Source organism: Phalacrocorax carbo, chromosome 2, assembly GCF_963921805.1.
Source record: "Phalacrocorax carbo chromosome 2, bPhaCar2.1, whole genome shotgun sequence".
Lineage (NCBI taxonomy): Eukaryota > Metazoa > Chordata > Aves > Suliformes > Phalacrocoracidae > Phalacrocorax > Phalacrocorax carbo.
Window position 1 is genome coordinate 79163948 of NC_087514.1, and position 20626 is coordinate 79184573.

Genomic DNA, 20626 nt, shown 5'->3' on the forward strand with positions numbered 1-20626 from the left:
GGAAGTACCGCAGCAAAAACAATATGTGAATTATACTCATCTCAAAATCTAAGCACAAACATCTCCCCTGCTACTTGCTATTCTTCCGCAAGGCCCATGGTGGAAGCTGAACACTTTGAAGACGGCAGCTCAGTGCACAGCAGAGAAGGCCTGCCCATTACAGGCTGCTTTTCCAAAACCTGTAATTCCAGACATATGCTTTCTATATGCAACGGCATGTTGGCAGATCTGCTTCCAGGACCTCCTTAGCTTTATGATCCTGACTGCTTAGGTAGTTCGACTTGCAGAACTGTATCACTAAGGCGACAGTGTCTTGCCCATGCTGCAGAGCTCGCGTCCACAGGAGGTTTGGGGAAAATCCCAGACAGAGATGCTGTAGAGTGCCTGTTGCCTAGGCTGTGCACGAAGACCCCTTGTAGAATGCAAAGCCAGGAGCACTCAAGATAGACACAGCCTCAGGTCAACACTCTGGGGATTTGTTAACCCCTTCTACATGGCTACTAATGCTGTCGTCTTTTAGCATGCATTTCAGAGGCAGAGAAAATAATTACTAATGCTTCTTACAATAGTAGTAAAGGTAGCACCAGCATTGCATTTTAGTCCCAGAGTAACAAAAACCCCAAGTAATCTGACCCTTAGATGCCAAGCACATATATACTCCACCAGCATGAATTAGAGGCTAGGAAGGTGCCTTTTCTGTAATTTTTAGTATACCAGAAAAACAAACTACTGCATTAAGAACCTTAGTCAAATGGACAAACAAGAAAAAAAGCAACTCTCTAACATTTAAATGTTACAGAAAGAAACAAAGCAGTTCTAAAAAAAAGTGAAAAGCCAAGTCAATCCCAGCTCAATGGCCCAGTGAAACTCCCAGTCCACCTGTTATTGAGATTAGAACATAGCTGGCATGTCCGCTTTTTCATATATATGTTACAAGCATCCAGATGTCAAGGCTAAGAAGGGTCATGTATGTAACAGATCTAACAGTCTTTGTTACCAGAAGGCTCTAATAATCTAAATGAAATACACCAGAAGCAGAATGGACGCAACATATGCGGAGAGAAGTACTCGTTCGGCAACAAAAAGATGGCATGAGCTGACACCATTTCATGTTTCTCTGTAAAATTAAAAGATTAGGACAGGTAGGTCTGTTACAATACTCAGTATTGTATTTTAATGAAAAGACATTGTATGTAGCCCTGACCATACACAACACAAGTATACCAGGATTGTATACACTGCTGACTTTAGTAATACAGAATTAACAGTACGTGGACATCATAACTAGGAAACAAAATAATACATATTTATAGTAGCTAATCCCTAATTTTTAATAAAATTGAAAATTAAAAATATTTCTTATAAAAATTAAAAATGTTTTTTAATCTAGACAATACATTGAAAAATATAGGCATTTGGTAATTAGTAATTAGATAATAAGAACTGTACAGTTTCTAAAATCCAGGAAGACATAAGAAAATAATACACCTTTTATTCCCACCAAGGAAAAAAGTAAAAACAATTGTTTAGGCAGGATTAGCTAGTGCAATCCAATCCTCCATAAAAGAAAAGATGGAGTTACAACTTTGCCCAGCATGATTATATCAGCAACCACAAACAGAAAGATTCCTCTTTTAAGTCTTACCACACTACATTTGGTTCCTCTTTGGAAACATGAAAACGTGTCAGATCTCCATCTGCAGTTCAGAGCTCATCTTCACTCATAAGGAGGGGGGGGGGAAAAATCCCCAAACAACTAAAAGACAAAACCAACCTCAAAACTGCAGCTCCCTTTCCAGATCCAGTATTCTGGAGGTCTCTTTGGATCACAAACGAGGCAGCTGCCTTCCTTCTCCTATCCAACACAAGCGAATACAGTCCTGAATCTTGCCTTTCCTCATAAAGAGAGAGGCAGAGGCCAAGAAATAAATATGTAGCTCTAGCCTTATCTAGAAGCTCTGCCAGCTCGCCAAGCTCCTCTCCACTTTAAAACATCTGTAATAAAACAAAGCCCAAGACCATAAACCTCTTGACATTTTCCAGAAAGCTCACCACCCGCTTATTGGGTCTTGTTTTCTGAACAATTGGTACAGCTTCAGAACAATTTTGGAGGTAATGAGGCAGGGCTATAAGTAATTCATTTATTATTAATGGGAGAAACGGAAAATAAAGCATACTTAGAAGCATGTTTATTGACATTAAACAAGTGAACTTAAACTTCTTTCTTAAGCCTACTGTAAACTTACTTCCTTCTACCCGACTCCTCACATCTTTCATTGGTTCTCTCATGGAGGCACAAAGTCACTGCCTCCACGAGCTGCGTACCACTCTCCGGGCAGGGCAGGCGCAGTCACAGCAATTGCCCTGCCCCGGTTCCCTCACCTGCTTTTACAATACACTTGAACCTCCAAAGTCTCAAGGTCCAAAATCCAGCCTGCATTCCTGTTTTCTTTGTCCTGCCAGAGCTTCCTCAGCTAGAAGTACATATTTCTGCATTCTTATGTGTGTGCATCTGTCTATTACTGGGATAATTAAAGGGAATTTGGGTTCTGACTGTCTGTGCCCTCAGGGAAGAGACTAACATCTGCTGCAATGACTACTTATTTCTTATTTTCCTGAACAAGGGTTTTGAATTGTTTATGCTTCGTTGTTCAAAACACACACATTGCATACAAATACAAGAAGGTGTAAGGGAAAAAAGATTGAACCCCCACCTAGATGAAAGCAGTTTCAGTGCTACAAGCGCAGTTTTTATATACTCAGAATCACTTGCGAGTTCTACAGAAATTACGCGGTGACAAGGTATCAGCCCTGATACACAATTACAGCCCCTTTGAGTTTTCTTTCTCTCATACACAGAAACAGCATGAAACTAGAGCCCCAGACCATTCCAGAAAAAAAAAAAAAAAAAACAAAAAACCAAACCAAACAATAAAACCTACTTTGCAAAGTTACACTAGCCAGCTGGAAGAGATCTCATTAACCATACCCTCCCCACTTCTAAGGAAACACCTTTGACTCAAACATGGAATACCTGATGTTATAATATTTTTAAATTATACAGTATCAGTCATTTGAGGATAGCTTTATATTTAAAAATAGTAACTAAGTATGCTTAACAACAGTTTAAGTTGCCAAGAACTCAGCTTAAAAATTTTCAGTTCCCTCATCTTCTGCACTGTATTTTGAACAACAAACAAAGTGACTGTCAAGTAAGCCAAGAGTTGAAACAGGATTTCCAAATCCTGGTCTGATTTAAAGCAAAAGGCCCACCAATCTTTACTAATTGTTCAAATTAGGAACCATGAAAATATCATGCCAGCAGGCTACCATGAAGAAACAAACAAAAATTAAGGAAAAAAGTAGGGAAGAGCCAAAACTGAAGCATCTGAGTTTGGGGGGCTCAGTTCTGGGGTTTTCCCCACGATGCATTTAAATGCAATACAGACTCACGTTTGTCTGCTTGCAGATTGCATTCAACTGTCATTCTTACTCTGTTTCACCATCGCATACATCTGTTCTCATTATTTTATAATGGAATATTCACAAGTATCAGCCTGAATGACATCACCTTTACATAAACCCAAACCCACTGGTGTAGAAACACAGTAAGGATAGAAATTTGCCCTGTTGCTGTTTAGATTCTCCACTCTCTCAGCTGTGGGAAACTGCTGTCCTAGTAATCATTAAACTGTGTTTTCTGGAAGCTGTCAGAAGCAGAATTAGGAATCCTGCTCTTCTTGAATTGTGTGTACACCTGGCTGTACAACAGAGAGGAGCTCAGGGACAGTTGATGCTTAGAGGAGAAAACAAACATAACAAAGAATTTCCAGAAGGGTGCACCTGGAGAATGACAAGCAGATTTCAGGTGTTTTGCTTGTAAGGGCAACCAAGGAGTCACCTCCATTGCATTTCAAAACTAGGATGGGTCTTCTGTATATCAGTAAAAAGCTTAACATGTATTAGAAGGAGCTTAGACAGGAAGCAGAGAGAACTGAGAGATCACTGGAAACTACTAAAATCAATTTACTCTAGCAGGCTACTCGTGATGGAATTGTTTACAGGTTGTATCACTTCAACTAAAGATTGTTACGTATAACACACACACACATATTTGGGCAGAAGAGGAGGCATCCAGGCCAGAAACATAAAACACATACAAACTGCACTGCTTAAACAAAAAGGGAAAAAAACACCAAAACAAAACAAACCAACCCAAACCACCTAAAGACCAAACCCAATAGTTTTAAGAATAAAGGTGAGCAGAAGCCTGTCGTCAGATTAGAGGAGAGATGGGATGATGTCCAGGTAAGGAGGCACGAGAAGGTATACCACATAAAAACATAGGCAGTTCAGTGCTAATGAAGGGTGCTGAAGCAAAGATCCAGAGAGTTTAAAAAAAATATTTTTCAGGGAATGTTCTGTTCCAACAGCACCATAGTGAGAAAACAACCAGGTTCACATGAGAGCTTTAAAAGACAGGGAAGCCTGGGGGACAGCATATGTACGGAAAGACTATACTATGCAAGATCTAGATAGAGGGCACAGAGGGAAAGACCAGAAGAACAACGCGAACGCACCGCGGTGAAGACAAAGGGGAAGAGAAAACCTCAGGAAAATGCAAGAATTATTATCCTGCACCAGACTTATGTTCCTTCTGTTTCAATATCCTGTTTGCATCAGCTGCTAGTTCAAGATGGCACAGGAAAAAATGTATACGGAGCCTGCTGTACACAGCAGTGGTATTATCAATCAAGTCTTAATATTACGTCTCAGTCCAATCTCTAAACGTGAGGAATGGTCTAAACCTGAAACGTATAATATAAGAGCAGAAGAGGGGGAGGAGAGAGTCCAGAAAGCTAATCAATGCAAGAGACCTAAAATAAAAAAATTATAAAAAGGCTGTGAGAATTCTGAGGAGAAAGGAGAACCATCACTGAACAAAGGAGGATGAAGCAAGAGAGGGTTTCACCCAATTTACACTGTAAACCATGTTGCAGGTCAGCTGATCCACACTTCAGGATAGGGACTCATTCAGCAGCATAGACAGAGATGAGCATGCTATCATAATAAGGATGTTTTCTGAGGTGTGAAAACTATACTGTGAACCTCAGCTGTGTTTTGACGCATGGAAATACTACTTGCTGCATCTGTCCTTCCCCATACCGGAGATTTATTTTACCCTGGGGAGGTTCTGCCAGTCAAAAACCATTAACTTCACACCTCAGCCAGCACAGAGCCCACATGCTCTTCCCAGCGAGTGCAGCTCCCCCTTCCAGTCACCAGTTCTGGCCCCTGCGCTATCACTGCCTGCCTTCCTGAACATGATGCAGAGGGACACACTGACTGCCTAATACACTTGACACCCTCCGTCATGCCCTCTCTTCAGAGGGGCTTAACCTTTCACTTTCTAATACTTAGATGCTGGCTTTGGCAACTGGTCACCAAATTAATTTTGAAGGAAATCACGTTGTATGGTTATGGGAAACTGGTATTCGGTCCCGACATGGACTTTTGTAAAGAAACGCTGCTCAATTTTTTTATAGGTGTAGTAGGGAACAGAAGCATAAAGCCAACTGCCTATAGACAGTTATAATAATGCTGTGTTATTTTTATGGGCAATATCTATGTTTGAGTTAGCAACACCTTGTTTCTAATTTGTCTTGCAATGACTCATTCTTATTTACATTGGCATACAAACGTACTAAACATCTTCATTTACATTATTTTAGCATAATACAATTTCTTGATTCTATCAAACCTGCCCAAGACTATAGCTCTTAAAGTATTTTCTGGTCTGAAGATATTCCATGCAAAAAATCCCAAGATCAACACGTCATACTGTAACACAAAGGACATACAGGGTAAAGCCTGACGCTGATCTTGGTAAGAGCTTTAAGCCAGGATTTGAAAGCAGAACACACTACCCACCCCCTCTGGTCCCCCGCCTCAAAAACAAAAAGATGCCCATAAGCCAAAAAAAAAGGAGATGACAAGCAAGAAAAACAAAAGGAAAAACCACAACCCCACAAATAACAGAACAGCACTTCTCTTTGTAGAAATTATTTTTGTTCTAAAAGGCACTGTGAAATCCCAGGTATTCACCATTATTAACAACTACTTTAGCCGATTTACTGTAGAGCTAGTTGTAACATGGTGAGCTCCTAATTCTCAGAAATGGTAGATATGAACTGCACTTCTTTGCCCAGAAAGCCTTCAGAACAAAACCTGAAGTGAGCACTGTAAGTGGAAAGACAAGCTTAAGACAAGTCAAGTGTGGTCTCACCTGAATGTGACAAATTACCACGTAACAAGCGAGTATCTACCACGTTCAGCCACACAACCAAAATCAGCTACTATTCAGCATCTTAGTGCCTTGTCGATAGCAAATGAGTAGCGCCACAGAAGGGAGGCAGGAAAGAAAGCATGTGAAAAAAATCACTCTGAAGAAGCACTGACTGCACTTCTCTACTTCCACCCATTCTGTCAAATCAACACAAAGTATCTCTGAAAGTTTATTTAAGAAACTGAGCAGGGAAAGGGAAAAATTTACAGGTTTTTACTCCATGCCTCTAAGATTCCTGAAAATTGTAGGGTTCCAGGCAAGGCCAGGGGTGGGCCAGGGTTTCCCCAGATCTCTCAGCTGAAGCAATAGCCAGCAGAAGGCGATTTTCAGTGACAGGCAGTAAGGGCATCAGGGACTGCTGAGTGAGTGCAAGACAGGCCCCAAAACACTGCACAGAACCTGGATGGGAAGACCACTGGAACGAGACTTTCCAGAAATTTGGTCACTACCAAGTACGAAGAGAGTTATGCAAGATCAGAAGGCCAGTAACTGCAATTGTCACCATGTTTCATGAACTAGCAGTCTAGATTACTTCAGGAGAAGTAAGTGAGAAGAACTGAATTAAGGATGTTTCTTGTGAAACGTAGAGCCGTGCTTCTGCCGCTGCTATGAGCGGCCAGGCAGGCTGCATGGGCACCCTCGTCGTCAGTGGTGGAGCTCACAGGGCCACCCGCTCCACACAGCACAACTGCATCCTGCTGGGCTGTGACAACTGTGCAGCCACGAGCTCTGTGAAGAGCTGGGCACAAATGGGTTACACCGAGGCAAGTTAAAAAGGGACAACTCTCAGCTCCTCAGCCATGCAATGCTAACTAGCCATATACATGCTCTTCCTCTTCAGTCAACACTTGTTAGCTTTGGACATGTAGCAATGCAGTCCCTGAAGAGGGGGAACCACCAAATTCACAAGAACCAGCGTGGAGGTTATGCATAAAGAACTTAAAACTTCAGCAAAGCATAATTTACACTGTGCCAGATGATTTAGAAAAAATCAATATGCTTCATTACTAATTGGCAAAGGGTCTGGAGAACAAGCTTACGAGGACTGGCTGACCAACCTGGAGTTTTTTATTCTGGAGGAGGCTGAGGGGAGACCACCTCGTGCTCTACAACTTCCTTTCAGGTAGTTGTTGTGAGGTGGGTGTTGGTCTCTTCTCCCAAGTTACTAGTGAAAGAACGAGAGGAAACAGCCTCAAGTTGCACCAGGGGAGGTGTAGATTGGATACATGGAAAAATTTCTTCACTGAAAGAGTGGTCAGGCATTGGAACAGGCTGCCCAGAGAGGCGGTGGAGTCACCATCCCTGGAGGTGTTCAAAAAATGTGTAGACATGGCACTTTGGGACATGGCTTAGAACACATGGCGGTGTTGGGTTGGCAGCTGGACTTGATGATCCTGGAGGCCTTTTCCAACCTTAATGATTCTATGGTTCTGTGATTAATGATGATTCTATGATTCTGTGATTAATGCCTTTTTCAAGGGGTAGATCAGTAGAATATTCACACTGGCAGCTGTCAATAGAAGGGATAAAGTATACCTTAAACATCTTATGAAAAAAATTAAAATACTGTCTGGTGGGAAAAAAAAAGAAATAGAGAAAAATTAGACCAATATTTTATTTCCTCTTTTCTTTAAACACAGCAAAACTTCTAGGAGATGATAGAACTTCAGCTGCTTAGTAGCTCTATTTCTTCATTGCTGATCTGTTTCTTTATCATATTCCATTTTGAATGTTTTACAACCTTTCAGTAAAAATGCCCTTCTCCATTAAAAGTACATCTCCTTTCAAGAAGAAGGGAAAAAAAAAAACAACAAGAAAACAGATTTTAGTTCCATCTGCCCACTTCGTACAGCTAGTGGAATGTGGCAGGAGCCTCTCACTCATTCTGCTGCTTCGTTAACAACCAGGAAATTTCACACGCTCCAAACCTCCATATTAGTGCAACAGGATGAAAAATCATGAAAAGGTTGTGGAAAGGCTCATAGGACATGTCTGTGCAGCTCACTAACCATTGCAGCCACTGCTGGCTTCCAGTTATCAGAAAAAATGTATTAAAATTATTAACATTCTGTGATGGTCCAGCACTTGGCTGGGATGCCAAAAGAACTGTAAATTGATGCTTGCTTTAAAACATGATCACTTCCACCAATTTAAAAAAAAAAACAACCCCACCCCACCAAAAAAAAAAAAAAACTTTGCCAGTGTACACATCCTTTGCTTAGAGAATTCAGTCCTTGTCATAGCCTGGTCTTTATGGGAATGCACACCAAAGATACTGTGTGATTCAGAGAAATAGTAAGGGGATAGTATCCTTCAGTTTTGAAAGCTATAATTTTTAAAATTAACGGTAAGCTGTTGAAAGTTGCCATTCCCCAGCAGGCACTTAGTCTCCTGTACAAAAGTAAAGGTGAACCTGATTCAATACAGAAAATACACAACTGGTGGAAGAATTATTATCCTCCTTAAGAGGGGCTGGTTCTTGGCAGGGTAGTAGAAGCAATCTCATAGTCCTATTGTCTAGACAAAGCAAGGTTGCAATATTTAGCAATCAACATTTCTTCACTGATGAATCATCTTTATTTAAAGAAAAATCCAAAAGAAGATAGGGGGTGGAAAGCAATATACCTCAGTCCCACTGCTGAAGCTGGCAGGAGGACTTTAAAGTATATTTTTGAAAACTAGTGGGAAGAGAAGGAAAAAGCAATAAAAAGTGGGCAGTTTCATAGACTACTATTAGTTTGAACATTAGTTTGCAGCAAGATTAGGGGAAAGGGAAGAGAGCACAAACAAAAAGAAGTTCATACACCATGTATCCTCCTTCATTCAGCCCACCTGTTATTTCTTCTTGGCACATGTTAAGTGCACGCAACTCCATACACAAACCACATGATAAAACAAGCAGAGCGATATATTGAGTCTATATTGCTTAGACAAACATCAAATGAGGGAATTCTGTGGTGGTTAGACAATAAGGTTAAGAAAATATATTTCTTAGTATCCCCGAACCAAGGAATCAAAAAATAACTACGCTATTTTTCTTTGCTGGTTAACCTCAAGTAGAAATGAAGGGTTTATGTTCATTTCTTCTATGGATAGAGTTGTTATTTTTAAGCATGTTTATTCAATAGATAACTTTTTTACAGCACAGCATGTATTTAAAATATCACTAAATACAGCTTCTAAAATTATGTCAACTGATGGTTTTTTGTTGAGACATCACAACCTTAAATTCTGATTACTTTATGGGAGCGTAAAAGAATGAGATTTGCCCCAGAGCAGATGATCTCAGCTGTACCCTCAACATCAGTTCAGTCCAGTTCACAGCTACACTTTATTTCTGATAGAAAAGCCTAAGAAATTCGGCCTTACACAGGTTAACTGCAGAGCAGTCAATACATATATAACTTTACACCTGAAATCGGAGTTGGGTCAATTTTTTCCAGCTTATTCTCACACACCACTAAGCAGTTGGGATGGCCCCTTCTGTTCTACCTGACAGATGAGGTCTGCCTACAGCACGAGTCTTCAGCTGAGTGTGCGCATTTTGACAGGTCTGACAGCTTCAAAGTTCAGCAAATGTTTCAGAGGAAACAAGGTGCTACTGTAACTACTTTTACACTGGGGTTTTTTTGTGTTTTGGTTTTTTTTAAATCAGTAATAAAATAGGAGCTCCATCTAGCACAGAGGTTCTGTGGAGAGTGTGGCTAAATGCTTTGAAACCTATGGAAATATTTAGACAAATGTTACACTATTCAACTGATTTGTTTTGGTTTTTTTGCACATGAATAGTTCAACTTTTATAAACAGTCATTTCTCACAGGCATCTTACTTTTCTAAACACTGTTTGCCTGTGATTTACCCCTCACTGCTCCTACCCAGAGGAAATTTGGTTTCCACAGCCTTTTCTAACTATTTAGGTTAAACACATCCCTTTACTATATTATGAGAGTGTGTTTTCCAAGAAGTTGACTATCAGTAAACCCTAATACACTTTACAGAGCTAACACTTCGTATCTACATGCACATGAAAGCACATTGTGATAAAATAAAATTTAATAAAAATGAAAATTTTAAGGCTCTATCTTTAATGGCCAGCTTATTTCAGTCCTTTTTCTTTTTTAAATTATTTCAAACATATATATATTATTTACATGCTGTAAACATATGAAAACATATGCAAAGACCAATAATCTCATACTATGAGTCTCTGTGTGTCCATTCTGTCATCCGCACCTTGTTTCCTTGCACCCAATTCTAGAAGTTGCACACAGTTTCTAACCTCTTGCCTCTAATGCTAGCATAGCTGATGAATCCTCAGTACATGCATGTAACATATGCAGACAGATATTTAAAAAAAAAACAAACACAAAACTTTTATTTTTAAAGCTTGAATTTCAACAGATTAGAGTACCTTTGCACATCTGGAGGCAGATGACTCCTTGGAGAGAAAGGAACTTAAAAGGGGGACTACGCGCCATCACAGTTAGTCCCACCATATAAAACACTGAACTGCATGCTACGGGGCTGATCCTGCCAATCTGTCCTGTACTTAGAGGCCTGCCTTTATATAAATCTGATCTCTGTGAGAGTTCCTACCAACATTGAATAACGATAAAAGGAAATTTCCAGCTTCCAAGGAAGACACAAAGTGCCTTATTCTAGTCTAGGAAAGACCTATGACAACAGATTTTAGAGCTGAAACATTTTCAGATCTCCAGTAGACTTTCTTACTTATTACAGTTTCTGGGAGAGAGAAAAGATACGTTATGCATTACTACCATTCATTATGCAGATAAAAAAATTGCAACATGATTATTACTACTGTGTATGAGAGACATAAAATGAAAGAGATTTTTAAATCACTTCAAAAATCCTTTGAAAGCGCATGCATCTCCCCTGCTTCTGCAAATTGTCTTTCCTCTTCCACAGGCAAACAAAGTACTTGAGTAAATGTTCACAACTGGTGGGTGAAATTCATGCCGTTTGATATCAGGAGATATATCACTGTCTTTCAGCCAAGACTATTTAGCTGAGAAAAATCAGTGATAGATATAGTATATGCTTCTCTATAAAAGGTAGCTTGACAGGATCATCACCTAAGTGAGCAGTTTTTGATGGGCAGTGGGAAAGAAAGCTCTTTCAGGAGATACGCTCCCTTTCCATATTTCACCATGACAACTCTTGAGGACTACTTTTTCTTTTTATTAGATTTTTGCAGCTGTTCACTCACACACTACGCCAGACTCTCACTACTTTAGTTTTATTTAATAGTTTATACTCCATCTACCATGCCTCTCAGAGGAAGACAAATCAAATAAGTACACTGTTATTTTGGCATACCAGAAACTACAGAAAAAGGCTTTAGTCAGTTATAAATAAAACAAAAGAGTTGATATCTCTGTAAAGTTAGCACTGAGTTTACAAGCCTTGAAGTACCTACCACTCAATACCACTCAGCTTTGGTTGATGTTCAGCATCCCACACAGCATTTAGCTCTATTATAAGACGACTTTACAGAATAGGGTATTAATGCAGCATTCAAATTAAAGGTTTCGTAGCTGTTAAGAATTGATTTCAGGACTCTGCGTTGGTCTAGCAGCACTTTTAATGTCGATAGATGCAGAGGGCATTTTCCTACAGGCATTCATGAAGGCAGTAAATGATGCAGGAAGAATACAGGAGCCGGGAAGAGGGCTGGCTGAATCCTGCAACCTCCGATGGCAGGATTCAGTCACAGAATAGCTCTTCTCACACGCAACTCTCTTGTTATGCTTTGATACCCCAAGTAGTCCATTCCAACACACAGGTTCAAAGACAATCTTCTCAGACATCTCTTCCTTCAGTCTCATATCTTCTGTTTTCCCTTCATTAGCAGTCCTGCAACTAGAAGTCAACTGCTGTGTTCCCACACCAGTTATGTTACCTAGCTATCACATACTGTATGCTGCATTGCAAAAGTGTTTCTTCGTGTACTTTCTATGATTTACTGATGATTCCCGACACGTTATTGTGTTGAGTATAAACTACAGCTTGTCAGAATATTTTTAAGTGACGGAAAACTTTTTTGAGATATGTCAGTTCATAAAAGCTAAGGTATGTCATAGATATGCAGTGATTAATTATATTTTACCACAAGGGTCAAAGGGAGTCTAGCATTGAAAATCTTACTAAAACTCATAGTAACAATCTGACAATAAATGTTTCTATATAATTGCATTTCCCACATATATTTACAGCAAAAAGGAACTGGTTATGTTCAGTAAACTAGCTGTGACACTACTTCTGGCTACATCAAAAGATGCAAATAAAACAGGATGATAGAAGTGGTCTCTGTCCCAAAAAGCCTTAGCATAGTAACTTAGAAGTGGAAGGACATCACTAGAAATTAAATATGACCGAAAACAATAAATGCATAAAAGGCAGGATCAGGCTACATTCAAACGACTCCCTAAATGTTGTCTGAATCAGAGTCCTAAACCAACAAATTTTTAATCAACTTTTAGCACATAGCTCTGGTAATGAGTCTCAATTATTCACTTTTACAGTTGCATATACCAAAAAAAAAAGTGCATGCAGTGATCCCTTAGTTTGTGAGATTAAGCAGTTAAGTGCCAGAATTTTAACTGTGCTACTTTAATTTACAACATTGTGTATGCACATCATTATAAAAATAACATTTTTAACTAAATTATTCACACAACATGAATGCTAAGAAAACCAGATATTTCATCAGAATAAATCATACTATTCAGTCCATCAGTAAATGAGAGATAAAGGTCTCTCCTTCACAATGGACTGATGGTTTGCAGTTCCCAGGTACAGAATGTAACCGCTTTAGTTCATTCTCCAACATACTGGTAAAAGGGACAGCTGGCACCATCACCCTTATTAAACCATTAGAATGCCAGAACAAAAATACTTTCTGTAGGAAACACAACATTATTTTCTCTAACTTTATGAAAAGAATGGAAACAAATCTTTTTTCAATTAAAATTCAATAAATCCTAATTCATTGGAACAGAATAATTACACATGTGCTTTCTTAGAAAAACAGGAGGAATGCAATATGTAATATAATACATCTTAATCCCTACATCCTCATAGCTCCAAACTATTTGGGACTCGTTAAGTTGCAACACTAACGGAAAAATCTAAATTCAGATAAATAAAAAGTCAGGTAAGTTATTAAATGCCTCAGTTTTTTTGCAGCAACATCCTCCAAGTGTTCTTTGCTTTGGTCCAGCTGTTCCTCAGCAGTTCACCCCAATACTCATGACGACAACCACATGTATGAAGAGACTGGCTTGGCAAAGCAAGGAACTCATGGTGGAGCTCCAAAGCAAAAAGGCTGCATGTATGAGGTGTAAGCAGGGACAAGGTGACCAAGGAGGAATTTAGAAACACTGCATGGACATGTAAGGATTGTGCCAGGTTAAACAAAGTTCAGTGGGAGTTAAGACTTGCATGGAATGTCAAGGGCAACAAGAGCAGCTTCTACTGCTGCAATAGGAATGAAAGATCAAACAGGGAAAATATAAACCTGTTGCTGAATTGGGCAGGTGATCTAGTGCCAGCAGACACAGATGATGCTGAGGGACTCAATACCTTCTTTGTTTCAGTCTTCACCGACAAAGTCTCAAAAGCATCTGATGTTTAGCAAAGGGGTTCAAGAACTACTAGCAGTAGATATGGCCTAAGTCAGGGATGACTTGCAAGATCTCAACCTATATAAATCCATGGGATCAGACAAGCTGCATCCACAGACACCGAGATAACTGGCCACTCTTAATTTCTGAGAAGTCGTAGAGATGAAGGAAGGTCCTCAGTTACTGCAGGAAAACAAATATGGAAACTACACAGGCCAGCCAATCTCACTTAGGTTCCTGGGAAAGTTATGGAGTTAGTCTTCTTGGAAAGCACTTTTCTGGGCATACGGAGGAGAAGGTGACTGAGAACAGTCAGCACGGATTTCCCAAGGATAAATCATTCCTGACCAACCCAATTGCCTTCTATTAAAAAATGACTAGTTTTAATGGTGAGGGGAGAGCAGGGGACATCATTTATCTTAAAGCTTTCCACACTCTCTCACTGCAAGTAAGGATGTTACGCTCTGTCTCTTCAGGTGGGCAATCAGATGGGTGAAAAGCTGGTTGGATGATCAAGCCCAGAGAGTAAATGTTTAATGGACCTTACTCCATCATAAGGCCGGTAACAAGTGGAATATCACAAGGCTTTATGCTGGGGCCTGTCCCGTTTTAACGCCTTAATCAACGACCAAGGGGAGGGAACAGAATGCAGTCTGTAAAGTTTGCCGATAACACCAAATTCAGAGAAAGAGTTTATAAGCTTGAGGGCAGGGTTGCTGTCCAGAGGGACCTAGCTAGGCTGGACGAATGGGCCAAGAGCAACCTCATTAAATCAAGCGTACACATGCAGAGTCCGGCACCTAGAAAGCAACAATCCATGCAGCAGTACAGGATAGTTTGAATCACAGAGGAAAATGAGTCACCCACCTTTAAATGACACATTCAGCACCAAACTGTGAACAAACCTTACAAGCCTAATTGTATTTAACTTGTATGGCATACAGTCCAGGTTACTATATAGCAGCACCGAATACACTTTAGGTCTTTTTTTTTTTCATAACATTATACATTAAAAACAGAGGTTTCCATGAAGCGATTACACAGTCCTTCGCCTACTTCTGGAAAAGCATTTTTGTGCTTACCGCCTACCTTTGTATGCAATAACTGGGTGCTCAGCTCTGTGGCAGCGGCTGTCTTCTGTTGTTGTTGGCTCCAGTATTCCTAATACCCCAAGTCCTGCCAACAGCAGCGAAAGGAGGCAGCTTCCTTTCATGGTGGTCATGCTGTCCTCCACAGCAGTCGCTTCTTTAACTGGCTACTCCTCTTGCACTCATGTGGGAAAAGCACCTGGAGAATTCAAAAAAAATGTACTTAAGCACAAGAGCAAAAAACAGAAAAGATTAGACACTTCTTGATGTCTAAATCAAACCAAAACAACATCGCTTTCTGTCTGTGTAGTATTTGATTCCTCAAAAGTATGCTATCAGCTGCCCCTCTGTTTACTTCATAAACATATCATCAGTTAAACAATTTAGGAATATTGATTTCTTTTATCACCCAGCAAGATTCAAAAACTGTTATTCATTCCCCCTCTCTTCTACTTTAAAGTTTCATTTTGTAATGTCTGTGGGGAAAATATTGTTCTGCAACATTTTTATTTAATTTTTTTAGATACAGCAAATGTATCTAAATCTATGTTCCACATTCACTTGGATCCACTGCCCCTTGCTCTGCCTTCCTCACAAAGGGAAGAGTGCTTTGACTTCTTGTGAATATAAGGTATGAAAGTAATTGCTGCTTCACGTTACTATTTTGACAAAACAACAGCTCTAGAGCATGTATTTTTTGCCTATCTGTAGAGTATGTACAGCACAGCACAGAAAGCTGTAGGACAAGGTTCACCTCAATGCTCTGACAATGTATTTTTGCTTTACAGGAGGGAGGGTCACTCGTTCTGACATTGGCTTAATCCCTGCCTGTTTGCGAAGACTGATGACAAGGTTGCATGTTGCAGATTCTAATGCTGAAGACCCCTTTCTACTAAAATCTAGACATCAATCAACGATATAATTGTTTTCACTCAGTACCAGAATAAAGTTGAAGTTTCAACTCCCTGTTTTTTTGGAATGTCCAATAACCAGACACGTACTTAATAAGTAACAGAATATTCATGGCGTCAACATCATTTCAGGTCCAACCCAACTTCTTTAGCTTTATCATAGAAAATATCTGATGTAGTAACAACCTAATGCTGCGACTCAACTTTTGTCACTAGCAGCTTTACTGAGTCCCACAAGCTTGCTTGCTGATAGCACACAGTTATGAGACATTGCTGCCTTTCATGGGGAAAGACTGCAGATTTGAGACAACTCCATAATGGCAGAAATGTCATTCTGCTAATTAATGGAGCAATTCAGGAAAAAATAATCAGCAATATTGACTTCTTATATATTTGATCTCACTGCAGCATGCTGTTTAATAACTTTTTGTATAAAAATAAACATCCTAAACACATGAAACATAGGACCGTTAATTAAAAAATACTCCACAGTAAGACCAGTGTGTTTTAAAAGCTACACTCAGAAGCAGAATGGGTAGTAAACATTGCTCCCTAACATTACTGTAGCACCATCCATTATAAAATGAACTGCTCTTCTCTTACCACTTTTATTTTGCTGCCTTTAGAAGCCTCCTAGCTAAGACCTGGACACATTGAATCCTCATTAATTTAAACTTAAATAAATAGATCAAAGACATAATACATCTGAGCGGTACATAAATTTAATAGTCAATTTTAGCTTCTCTGCTCAATTTGCTTATATTTCAGAAAAAAAAAGGGGGGGAAGCTTCTAGGCAGTTAAATTCATATTCCTACCTAAGTAGTATATTTTATGATGTCATGTTCCAATATGAATCTGTCCCTATAAATTGCATGTGGCTCACAGCAGGCAGTATCTGCTCATAGAAATTCTGTGCACTCACATATATAGGGGCATAAAGCGCCTGTTCCAATGTTTTGGTAGTTCATTTTCTGCAAGGGTGACATTTTGAGCATTATGCACTATTCTTACTCAAATTCAATGAGTTTATGTGGGTTATATCATAGCTAATGGATATTACAGATCATAGAAATTACGTTACTAACAGCTAGTTCTAATTCAGGTTTCTGTAAGATTACGTATGTGTATTTAGGAAGCAAAATGTAGGACAGATACCACATCACAGACTCTCAAAAGCTGTTTTTCTTGCGCACAGTACAGCAGCAGGTATTAGAACACCTAGGAATATGGTACCTTCACATTAACCAAATATAAAGTTTTAATTTGTAAAGACTCAGAAATACCCATAAATGTGTGAATATAATGGAGAGAAATTAAACAAGAGTAAAATGAAGCATCTGTACTGGAAGCTCAGCCTTCCCTGTCTCCCTGGCTGTAAATGAAGCTCCATGGTCTTTATGTAACCAGGCTCTTACACCCCAGCCAAAAAGCAGCTGTACCCAGGACACAACAAAAAGAGAATCCTGTTTCTCCAGAAACAAAGAAAAGGACCAGAACTCTTCATCCAGATACTAAATCTGTACGTAGTTATGGAGGCCGTGGTTTCCATTACAAAAATGATATTGACTTTTATGGGACTAATGCTGGTATGAATAAGGATTAAGATGTAAATATGGACAGGTCTGATGAATTATATCCTGCAGGTATCAAGAGGATTTCTCCCTGCCTATCCCCTGTGTGCAGAACTCAGTAACAGAAGCAAAGATTCCTTCACAAAAATACCTTTCCTCAGCCTCTAAATCCAGAGCATCTTCTGGAAAGACAGGCTGCTCGCCATGGCTGGTCTCTGACATAGCTGTTTACATGCATAGTCATGCTGTGGGAGAATTTTGGGGATGAAGAATTTTTCTCCTACCTAGCTGAACTCCTCTCTCACCACATGCATCTCACATGATAAGAAAGGAGGCAGGAAACACTCCTTTTCCTCAGTCAGAATATCCAAAGACAAGGTTAAGCTTTGAAGGAGAGATGAAGGATGTGAACGCACTTCTGATAATAAATCTCAGAGGAGAACAGTAACACTTTAGGTTTCTCTCTACCTCAACCACTACCTCTTTAAATGTATTGTGCTATTTTATTAAGTGTAGTAATTATTTTAGATATATTAATTTAAATGCATTAAATGCTTTGTGGGGAATTGCAAGTAGAAGCTTACTTGCAACTAGTCAGAGGAGAGTCCTCAGAGACCCTAATCAGGCTAGAGAACAGTAAATCAAGGTAGCCAATAGAAACCTCATCGCAAGTTCTCACTTTAGAAAAGGACAAGCTTTAAGTCAGCTAAGCAACTGGGAGAAACAGGAACTCGCCATCCACTTCATTACACTATGGTATACACAGGAGGAGAATGAAAAAAGAGTCTGAAGACTGCACTGCTAGAGACACTACTAGAATTAAAAAATAAAAAACAAACCACAATCCCACAAAAGAAAAAGAAAAATAAATAAAAACAAAAAGACAAAACACACAAACAAAAAAACAACACAACCACCCAAGAACCAAACCCACACACCCTAACTCCCCCCTGCCCCGCCCCACACCCCCACCCCCCCACCAAAAAAAAAAAGAAATATCCAACAAACACACACCTTCAACATGTATCCACAGCCTGAACAGACACCTTAGAAAAGCCTTCAAAACCAAAACCTTTTCCACTGAGTTTGCAGGGGTTAGATTGCTCCCTCCTTCACATCCTTGAGCGAAGACCACCGCACAAGTTCCATCTCTGCCCGAGACACCGGCTATAAGAGCAAGCCTGCGGGGGCAGCACCTGAACACCATACCCACGCAGCACTGAAACACTGCAACTAAGAGTCAAAAGTCTTGAAGGAGGCAAAGGAGTCTTCCTGAAACAGGCGCTTCTCCTTACTGAAAGTGCAACTATCGTGCCAAGTTAGCCTGGAGCATAAAACATGAAAGCCAAGAGAATGCTAAACATGAAAAGTTTAGGCTAGTTTCCTTGGTTCCTGTATAATCTCCATATGCAAATCTCTCTCAACACTGAAATACAATGATCAAGTCAAAACTCTTCAAAACATACCCATAACAGTGACACTGACCATCCTTTTAACTATTGCTATATATTTGGGAAGCAGCACATTGACTAATGGTAACTAATTATTTGTATAGTTCTTCTAGCACAGATCTTTAATCAAACTTCTGACAAACTGCATTTTACAAGTCTGTAAAACAATCTGAGGATGAAAAACAAAACAAAACAAAACCACCCAGAATTACAAAATGTAATATATTTCAATATATTATTTTATTTTTATATATAAAGGGTCTTGTGCACTTATTCTCCCCCATTCACTGTTCTTTGATCTAGCTTGCCTAAAAGGTATTAGGTAAAGGTATTATTTTTTACAAATGTAGTATTTAGTTTCTCCATCAACAGTATTTGATGAGAAAAAAAATAGTGACTCAAGATTTTTTATTTTAGTTGAACCAACAAAATCTACCTACCTTGCTGAAGACAAAAAGTGCGACCAGCTAAACATGCAAGGCATGTAACTGCTGCTGCTAGGTCCAAGCAGATTCATTTAGGGACTATTCCCTCCAGGCACTGAAGTCATATATTTAAAATGGAATAATCAGGATGTCGATATTTCTCGATCAGTTAAAATACACCGTGCTGGAAGTACAACGTACCTCTGAATTATAAACACTCTTTTCTTTTGTTTGATTAAAATAAGCCATTATTTTATATGTTTTATATATTTATATATTTATATATTTTATATATAGTGCTTATTATAATAAGCATTAAAAAAAAACCACAAAGTTGCCACACTAATGCAGCTGTCCAGCAGCAAACATGCTTTCAAATAATTCGGTGATTCTGCAAGTGCCCCTTTAACCGCACTTTCAGGTGGCACTTTCAGGACCGGTTCGGGGTACATGCATCCACAAGCAGGTCTGGGGTTTTATTAAATGCACACCAGTGTCTACTCTTGCAGACGCTGCTCGTGTAATTTGTTGTGGGAGACTAATTCCACTTCCCCTGGGTGCTTCACTCCACTTCTTGGTTTGCAAAACGTTAAAGTTTGATAAAAATTTACCCATGCTAACTAAATACTCTGGAAAATACGCATCTTCGTGCACAAGCATGAACCTGGGAAAAAAGTGCTTGTCTAATGAAACAGACTACACATTTTATGGGTTCACTAGAACAGAATTATGAGTCCAAACAAATTTGTTGTCCAATATTGCTCCTGTACACACTTTAAAATAGTTATATCACCTTTGGTTGTGTCAATTTTATTAAAAATACCTAGTTTGTCTACTGTACTGCTAGTGGCACCTTTCTGCAGTTTATTAAAAAAATATAACATTTGCTTGCGGCTGCCAAGTGATGAGAAGACAGGGAGAATTGTTTCCTCTTTCGCGAAAAAAAGCCCATGCTGTTGTGTATTGCTAGGAAGCATATGGACAAATTGGGGAAAAGTATCACCAGTCATATGGTCATAAAACTGGAATATATGATCACCCCTACGATGTAGCTCAGTGCCTTTTTCTGTAATGGCTCTTGATTTTTTAAAGCCATACTCCTCCAATTCATACAAATCATTTGAGAGGAAGATTGCTAGAGAAAGGAGTATGTAAAAAAGGCTCTGCCATCACACCAACCAAAAACT

General features: G+C 39.4%; 1 protein-coding gene across 6 annotated transcripts in view; it reads right to left on the bottom strand.

Annotated features, from left to right (window-relative positions):
- SEMA5A (semaphorin 5A) overlaps positions 1-20626 on the bottom strand; it is a 354573-nt gene that overhangs the window by 232872 nt on the left and 101075 nt on the right. For all 6 annotated transcript variants that reach the window (XM_064443361.1, XM_064443360.1, XM_064443364.1 and 3 more), the window contains one exon: positions 15082-15279. In XM_064443361.1, coding sequence (XP_064299431.1) covers positions 15082-15214 — 133 coding nt within the window. In that variant the 5' untranslated portion in view covers positions 15215-15279. The remainder of the gene's footprint in view (positions 1-15081; positions 15280-20626) is intronic.